The sequence below is a fragment of the Apis dorsata genome, unplaced genomic scaffold (assembly GCF_000469605.1).
Source record: "Apis dorsata unplaced genomic scaffold, Apis dorsata 1.3 scaffold_73, whole genome shotgun sequence".
NCBI lineage: Eukaryota > Metazoa > Arthropoda > Insecta > Hymenoptera > Apidae > Apis > Apis dorsata.
Window position 1 is genome coordinate 872,224 of NW_006263371.1, and position 9,701 is coordinate 881,924.

At 35.8% G+C, this 9,701-nt stretch overlaps 1 protein-coding gene across 5 annotated transcripts in view; it reads left to right on the forward strand.

The window, feature by feature from the left end:
* LOC102680558 (polypyrimidine tract-binding protein 2) overlaps nt 1–9,701 on the forward strand; it is a 503,794-nt gene that overhangs the window by 44,456 nt on the left and 449,637 nt on the right. The window contains exon 2 of one of the 5 annotated variants that reach the window (XM_006610297.2): nt 509–533. The exons of the other annotated variants lie outside the window; for them this stretch is intronic. Coding sequence (XP_006610360.1) covers nt 509–533 — 25 coding nt within the window. The remainder of the gene's footprint in view (nt 1–508; nt 534–9,701) is intronic. 5 annotated transcript variants of the gene reach the window in all.

Sequence of the window (9,701 nt, forward strand, 5' to 3'; positions counted from 1 at the left end):
GAAAAATAATAAAAAAACAGAAAAAAAAATGAAATTAAAACCTCTCAGCCTGGAAAAGTTTACTTTTTATTTTTTCAGCCATCCCTCGAATCGAAAACAGGATCGTGGCGCAGCAGATCAACATTTCTTCCCCTTTACACACACACATCACCCTTCGAACACTGTATACTACTTTCTTTCAAAAACCCTCTGTTCTCACCCGCTTTTCGTGTCTCTCCGTCTTCTTCTGTCTCTCTGTCTGAATCTTGTGTCCTTGTTCTCCGCTATAATTATGTTCGTAGACTCTACACAGCGCCCTCTAACCGCTTCATCCTCCATTTTCTTTCTTTCTCTCTCTCTTTCTCTCTCTCTCTCTTTCTCTCTCTCTCTCTCTCTCTCTCTTTTTCTCTCTATCTCTATGCCTCTCGAGTCCGCCATTTTCTCAGTTGCTTCTTAACCTCTCATATCTGTCTTGTATATTTATGTGTACGTTTTTTCTAACTCTTCTCTTTTCTGTTTTACTTTACAGAGATACTCTGCACAGCGGGCAAAAGGTACGAGCCTCCCCTACATTACAGTTGTCTCTTCTTTATTTTTCTTTCTTTTCTTTTTCCGTTCTTCTTCTTTTTTTTTGTTTTTTCTCTTCTTCTTCTTCTTCTTCTTCTTCTTCTTCTTCTTCTTCTTCTTCATACGGGGTGAGGCACACAAAGCGTGATAAATAAATATTTTTAGAAATATTAATGGTATAAGAAAAATGTAAATAGGCAAAAAAGTGTTTTTTTGAAAATCACACTTTTGATCTATTTTATATTCTTGTATATGATTGATCGTGCATTTAAGCTTGTTTGTTTATTCACATTTTCTATATCGGCGATATTGTTAAAAATATTTAATTTAATCACGTTTTTCGAATGTCTCAATCTCGTATGTCCCACTTTTTCCCCATTTGTCTCTCTCTCTCTCTCTTTCTTTCTCTCTCTCTTTTTCTCTTTTTCTCTCGTCGTCTCTTCCGACTCTTTGTCCTTCACGTGTTCATCTTTCTCTATCTCTCCAACAAGTCACTCTCCACCCTAGAATTGTTATAATACTATTGATACTCGCTGATAGATTATAGAGAATCGCTGCACGTTGCGAGGAAATAGCTTTTCTTTTAGAAATTCGAATAATTCTCGTCTAGGTTTTTTAAGGTGTAGTAGGATTTTCGAGAAGGTGAGTCGATCGAGGATGTGAGAATTGAGAAAACGAATGAAAGGTTTGGATATTTGTCTGCTTATATTTCTTAAACTACTTGATTGTGTGGACTTGTGTTTGAAATAAATGAAGGCTGCGAAGGAAAAATGTGACAAGTTATTCGTGAAAAAATAATATATTTTTGTTATTAATTTGGTATAGAAATTATTATTCATCGAATAATATCGAAGAGAATATGTATATTAGAATATACATATTATACTATATACTATAGAATATACTAGAATTCTATAATATATACTATATAGACAGATACTAATAATAAGCAGTCTAATTTTTGCAATTATTATCTATAATCTTTTAAAAAAATTTCGCAATAATTTTTATTCTATTAAACTTTTATTCCATTACGATTATCTCGTATCAGTTTCTCTTCTAGAAAAATAAAAAAAAAAAAAAGAAAATACGCGACTTATCACGTTTTCCCTACGGTCTTTAAATATCACAACGATCGTTTAGTTTCGAAGATTGAAGGAAATAAGGGACGATGCAATGCAATTTTTATCGTGCAATTTTTTTTCGTTTTTTCTCTCCGTATTTTTCTCCCCCTTTCTTTCTTCTCCCGAGATTCGAGTTGCTCTGGATTATTTCGAGCGGTGTGTGTTCACGCCGATTCGGCATAGAGAAATGTGTATATCTGCTCCGTTCGTTTTCACGGAAGCCGCGAGAAAATTGCCTTTTCCAACCCTCCATCGTCGAGCGACCCCGTAAAAGTTGACGATACGATCCTGCACCCGAAAATCTCCCTCTCGTCTGCCTCCTCCGGCCTGCCTCGAATCACGTAAGTAGAGAAATTTTTTATTTTATTTTTGTTTTTTTTTTTATCACGTCGCGGCTTTTTTGCTTTTTTGTTTGTCTGCGGAAATATCGCGGGGATGGGTCTTTCTCTATGGGAGATTTTTTTTTTTTTTTTATAAAACAGGGACTCTATTTTATAATTCTACGTTTATATCTAACAAACATTGTATAAACAGATGTATACAAATGAGTGCTTCAAACTTTAAAAAAAGTTCATCTATCTATTTCTAAAAAAGTATATACAGGATCAAAAATATTTCTTTCACAAAATATTCCTATTAATATAATATAATATAGAAAATATAATTATATAAGTTAATACAGAAAACATAATCGCGATAAAGGAATACTTATACTTGGATAAGAATAAGTTGTAAGTGAACGATGTAAGAGGATTAATTATGTAATAATAGTATTACTGATCTCGTGTAATGGTTGTGATTGGATTTTGTGAAATTGTACGATGCAGTATAGACATAGAAGAAGAAATAGAATCGTGAATATATTTATAAATATCATTTATGAAGCGAGTCCGTTGGAAAAAGGAATAACAAAATTGGTCCAGAAGGTGGATCGAACCACAGAAGACGGGGATGAATCGTATTTAAATTTCAAATGCCCCTTGAGAAGGCAACATGGCCGGATATAATCGGATATCCGGACGTTCCCGTGGAGAGCCAGGTATTACGCGGATACCGATTTACTCGTATAACCAGCTGGAAAGCAACTAGAAATAAACTATTCTCTTCGGGCTATAACAACTCACCCCCTTCTTCTTCTCCATCTTGTTCGACTCTTTTCGATTACGTACAAGTGTACATCGATCGGCAACAAGTATTTCAATATTAATAATATTTTCGATTGGACTATCTTCTGTTATTGTTATTATTATTATTATTATTATTATTATTATTATTTTACTTTGGTCTCTTATATTTCGTTTGATTTTATTTTTATATTTTCCTTTTTCGATACGGGGAAAAGAAATTTACGAGGGTGAATGTAGTTTTTTTTTTTTTTTTTTTTTTTTTTTTTCTTTTTTCGGACGGGGGAAAAAAAATTTAGGGGGGGGATTTTGTTTTTTTTTTTTTTTTTTTTTTTTTTTTCTTTTTTCGGACGGGGGAAAAAAAATTTAGGGGGGGGATTTTGTTTTTTTTTTTTTTTTTTTTTTTTTTTCGAAAGAAAAATTTGTTTTCTCTCCTCTTTTCCTCTCCTCTTCTTTTTCAACCAATTATGCAATTTTCGATTTGCACCGCGATTTTTACGATCGCTTCTCGTACACCGTTCCTCCTTTTTTGATAATCCTGCGATAGTATAACACGTCAATTTTCTGTCGAATTCAGCCGCGGCCGGATTTCAACTTTTTGAAACGCAAACGATCGGTAGAAATGGGCTTTGTGTTATGTGTGTATTTGACGTGCACCAATTATCGCGTGTCTTTGCCAAATTCGCCGCCATAATACTCGGTCGGTAATCGATAACAAATTTTCCATTTTGTCTCTATTATTATATTCTCTTCCTTTCCGAACAGGATTTTGATATAATAACATTGTTCATTCAAAGAGAGAAATTGTCCTGTTATTTTGTCATAAATTCGTTATAAAGATATTTTTAACAACCTAACCTTAAATATATCGTTATTCGTAACAATTCGGATTACATTATAACGATCAAATTGTTATAATCCAAAATTACTATTGCGTTTTAATCATTCCACTATCATCAGAATTCGTCCATCAGAATTGCCATCTTGTTGCTCTTCTCTATCATCCATATATCTTCTTCTCCTACTTCCTTTATCCTATTGAAAAAGAAAAAAAACTCGATCGATAAGTTAGATCTACGTACAGAAGACCAACACTGATCGAGAACACCAGCTCTCTCTCTCTTTCCACTTGTCACAAAAATTTCTAATAATAAGAAGAGCAATAACGAGGATAAAATAAATAATAATTTCGAATATTGCCGAATATCGCGTACGAATTCAAAGAAACGAAAGGAGAAAGGAGACGCCGCGAGAGACTGGGCTCGAACAATTACAAGGCAATAAAAATCAATCGGAAACGAATTTTTCTCCCTCCTCCTCTTCCTCCTCCCATTTCGGCCCATTCGATCGCGGCAATCGAATTTTCGAACGGCGAAAAACCGTGGAACGCCCGGCGGACGCGTGTCGCCGCGGTTCATCAGGACGCATTGACACATTCCGTCGATATTCCACGTCGAATATCGGCGTGGCTCCGTTCTCGATAACGAGGCCGCGCGACAAAGCCTTTCTCCTCCATACCACCCTCCCCTCCTCTCTCTACGATCGCCGGATGCACTCGAGTTTTCGTGTGCCCATATCACACACACACACACAGCCGCCTGATCCTTGTCCCTCCCCTTTGTCCCGTCCTCGTGTATCTCTCGATTTCGAGTGGCGTGTCGGGATCCTCGAGGGCTGCTATTAATCTCCTCGAATCGTTAATTAACCGTTTGATGCTGGACCCACTTAACGGTGGACAATGTTTGTCGACTCGAAACTGTCCCTGTCCCCTACAGTGCACGTGTTTGGAAATTGGGTGGCCAGTTTTTCGACGGATAGTTGCGGGGATGGGTGGAATTTGGGGGGGAGAAGTTGATGGAACAGTTTGCTCGTAATATTAACACATTGGTCGATGGTGTACTGTGGCCCTCACCTCACGAGTTTCGCCTCGTTCTTCGAAATTGATGAAGGCGCGAATATCTCTTGGGAAACGATTTTAAAAATTTATTTAAGCCCGATTCGATTAATCTCAATCTCAATGATTTTCATTAAAAATTGTTGTTGTACTAATAACATCTACTTAATAAGTAACAACTTAGATATTTATTCTCTCATATTTATATTAAATCGAATATTCGAAGGATAAAGTAGATAATTTAATATGGCGCTAGTATCGTTGGTCGTCATAGTATTAACATTATTACGAATCATAATATGTATTAATGAGGATAACTCTGAAGAAATTTATTTTTCTTATATTCGTATTAAATCAAATATTTGGAAGATAAAGTAGATAATTTAATATGGCGCTAGTATCGCTAGTCATCATAATATTAACGTCACTACGAATCATAACAATATGTATTGATGAGTATAACTCTGGAGAAATTTATTCTTCTCATATTTGTATTAAATCGAATATTTGGAAGATTAACATTACTACGTATCATAATAACATCTACAACATCTATTAAATAGCATAACTCTGAAGAAATTTATTCTCCTTATATTCGTATTAAATTGAATATTTTGAGGATAAAGTAGATAATTTAATATGGCGCTAGTATCGCTAGTCGTCATATTAACGTCATTACGAATCATAACAATACTTACAACAGCTATTAATGAGCATAACTCTCGAGAAATTTATTCTCTTCATGTTCGTATTAAATTAATGTGGCGCTAGTATCGCATAGTTAATTAAAATCGTTACGAATCTAAGAATAACATTTAAACAAAAACTAAACATCATCTGCTGTTCCAAATCCATGAAAAATTCATCGAACAATTCTGAACGATTCAAAACCCATTCAAATTGCTCGAAACATGGATCGTTGCCCAAAATTCATCTTACCCGATCGAACATTAACGGCACATCTCTCCTTTCGTTCGTCTCCTGAGGATGACCATCCTCATCCGCGATGTCATGCGTGTTTATTAAACACTGTCGACCAGCGCATTCAGTTTGCCCATTGATCGAGGAAAGCGGATCTCCACTGGATGGCCAGGCAAGTGAAACGGACGAGCAGGAAACCTGAGAAGCTTAACGGATATGTACGTCGAATGTTCGTGCTAGGTCCGGATAATTTAGGTCAGCTTCAGGTCGAAATCCATCGGGGTCAGCTCCCTTCGCAGAGATGATGATCGTATCCTTCGATACCTAACAATAGTCATTAGCGCATCAGACGCCTTGTCGATGCCTTGCAAGAAGATCACGGGGCTGATAAACATGGCCGCCACTGCTCTAATGGCGGATAGATACTCTAGATGCCTGTTACCAGATTTCTTGGTTAGGTTAACCTATTGATCGTTTCGTGTCTGTCTCAAGCTTACCACGATTTTTGTTTTATGAGATGGTTCGATCAGAAATCACCAAAGCGAAAATAATTTTTACAGTTAACAGATAGGAGAAAGAATATAATTTTACATCCATTTTACACTATTTATAATATCAATTAAAATTCTTGTACGATTTAACAGTTTGGCATCATGGGAAAAAATTTTAAACGTTTTTAAAATGTTCTTTCAAAATGCTAGAGTAAAATTTAATTATTTGCTCGAATTATTATTTAATGCTTTTACATTTAATAAAAATTTCTTATTTGGAATTATACGTATAGTTTTGTATATGAAATTGAATATTATTGTTTTTCAGTTATCCCCTCTTGTTGCCCCAACATTTTATTCCATTTGCATCTTTAGACAAACTGAATCGAATAGATCAACACGCTTAATAAAATTGCATTTGAAATGTAACAATTATTATTTGTATCGTGTTTCTTTTCCGTATACCGTAACATTGTGCAACATCGCGAAAAGGCGTTCCGATCTAATTCTCCACGGTTTCCAGCGTATTTACATTTTCGTCGCCTCTTTCGTGCCACCGGTGTTCGCATCTCATGTTTGAGGACATTCGATAAGGGTCGTCTTCACTCACTGTATCCTCCTCCACGCTCATGCATGCACATTATGTATAGGGATCACTTTAACGCGGCTTGCATTAAAAGGAGGTGGACACCTTCATGAAACATTCAGGCCGAGCCTAAAACCGCGCACACGCGAATCTTGGCTTGACCAAATGCAAAACAAACTCGTATCACTCGGTTTCCTTCCCTGATTAATCGTGAAAATCGTATTTTCAACTGTGTGCACTCTGTTTTAAATATAATATATTCGATCATGTGAATTTGGACGAGAGATTAAGGAATAATTCAGAAATTTAGAAATTTAGAACTTAGGGGAAATTCGAAAATTTGAGAATTTGGCTTACGAAATCCATTTCATGTGCATAAATAACGATTAAATTATTCGAAAGCAAATTCAATTATATCCTTCCAATTTCACCTCGAATTATAAGAATTCGTACAATCGTTGGTTCTAGGAAGAGAAGTCTTTCCTCCTCTGAAAGGAAAGTGCATTCCAGACGAGTTTCCTTCCCTCGAGCATGTTCCATTAGCTGAACCGTTATACACAATTATAATATCCCGTATCTCTCTTCGTTCCTCTTCTTTTTGCTTCTTTTGCCCCTCTAACGAGGCCGCATGTCCCCCAGGACGAACAACATCTGCTACGTTGCATTGATATTTTCCAACTTTTGCCTTCTTGGTATCCAATGTCTCTGACCAATCGTAGTACACAATCGTAAGGGGCTCGATAATTGGTGGATAGCATAACTTCGAAAAGTTGCCATAAAAATGCATAGAAAGAAAGGAAAGTAGTTGGTTGCGTTAGCTTCAACCCTTTACTGAAGCTTTGCAGTAATAAAATTTATTAGAATTAATTTATTAGAAAGTATTCTATATTGTAATCAAGAACAAAATTCATATGTATAATGTATATCACATCAATTCACAATGTTTCTAAAGTTCTGATTTTGAGAGGGTTCCGAAGTTGAAAGAGTTTCAAGGTCCTGTACAGTTCAGAAGTTCAAAAAGTTCCACCCTCCAGTTCTTCAATTGTGGGATACACAGATGGTCCCAACCTTATTGAGCGACACCTCCAATCTAAGAAAAATTGGTAGAACGTTCAAGAAACTGTTCCCAGGAAACTGAGGAATGTTTGCAATTCAAATAAGGCAATGCTGGTTGAGACTGGCATGGCTGTCTCAATATCACATTGATAAATCTCCAATCGAATTGCTTCTAACAAATAATAATAATAAAGCCAAGAGTCCTTCTCCAAATTCTCAAAAAACTGTCCTCGCAGCATCATCCTGTACCATCTTACCATATTCAAATTGTTCAGAATTGTTTGAAAATTGAATTGTCAAGATTCTGATAAAAAAAAAAAAAAAAAAAAAGAAAAGTAGTATAAATTCAAGAATCTTACTAAACGAAATACGATGAAAATAAGAGGAGAGTTTAATGCAGAAAGACGAGGCGTTCACAAACTTATTAAGTCGGTGCACGCATGCTGTCAAGAAGCAAGGCGAAGGATTGAACTCCTCGAGGGGAGGGGGAGGGGTAACTTTCATTTTCCGCAACAGCGAGCTCGCCCTCTCGATCCACGCTCGACGAAATAATCGTGGCGAGGGGGTTAATTTTGCGCAAGGATTGTTTTGCCGCGCTCCGCTCAAGAAGCGGCGTCGAGAGACAACTAGCGCCACACCGGGCTGGAATTAATCGGCCCGCAGTTTTGCGAGCTCGTAATCTTATCTGGGCGAGATTCTCGGCCCTTTGTCTGCCGATTTCACGGAATGGTTAACCAACATCCGAGATGTTGTCGAGTAGATTTTTAGGGAGATTTGTACGTTTCATAAAGGTGATGGAATAAAGAAGATGGTGGAAAATTTGAAGGAAGGGAATGAAACGTGCGAGGAATATAATTATATAATTCGCGATACGGGTTTAATATTTTTGATTTTTTTTTTTTTAAATCAGAAATTTTGATTCTTTTTTTTTTTTTAGTTCCGAGGAAAGAGTAATTCTCGATTTTTCCTTGTGAATTTTTATCCACTTTCGTGGATCACCTCGATTTTCGAATAGGAGGGAGGAGGTGACAGGAGTCGCGAATTTCCCAAGCTCAAAGAGATCGCATCCTTTTCGTTAACGTATTAATTAACGTTCCTATCGTGAAAGCTGTATAAAGACTTCGTTAGAATCTTGCTCCATCGACGAATTTCGAACGTGAAATATTCTTTTTCTTTTTTTTTCCTGTATATATATTTAATTTAAATATAACGTTCTTCAAAAAATAAATTTTACTTGTTGGATATCGATATTATTTTGCTGATTTTAATTTATTCGATGAAACAAAAGATTGATGGTAAAATAAGGAAATATTATTTTAAAGTTTCTTTCGAAATTTGAAAGTACATTTTGAAATTTCGAGCAAATTATCTAACAAGTTATACGTACATTTAATAATCCATTTCTTTTCTATATTCTCAACTTCAAACTCCATATACCGTATATAATATAGTATATATTAATATACATTTATATAACTTTCCTAATACAATTCTCTAGATTCTACCTTCTGTAATAAATGAGAAACAGTCGAACTCATTGCGAAGCCATCGAAATCGCGATAAAATTATTCGAAATCCTTCCACCACCAAAGAAGCCATCCCTCTCCTCCCTCGTATATACGTGTTATAAAGTTATGAGTAGGAGAAGTAACAGTAAAATCTAGCATGAGAAGCCCGGTTAGATCTCCCCAGTCGTAAATTTAATGCGATTGCAGTAAAATTGCCCTCGCTATCTCTATTAACTTCCCAACTTCGCGCTTTTCTATTCCTGCAGAGAATGTACTTTGGAAATTAACACGTAGAACGAACCCATCTGTAATAACATTTCATACGATTTATCTTTAAAAAATACTTCGTCAAATAATTGGCGGGAAATATAAAATTTCAAATTTAAGAAACATTTTATACGATTTATCTTTAAAAAATACTTCGTCAAATAATTGGCGGGAAATATAAATT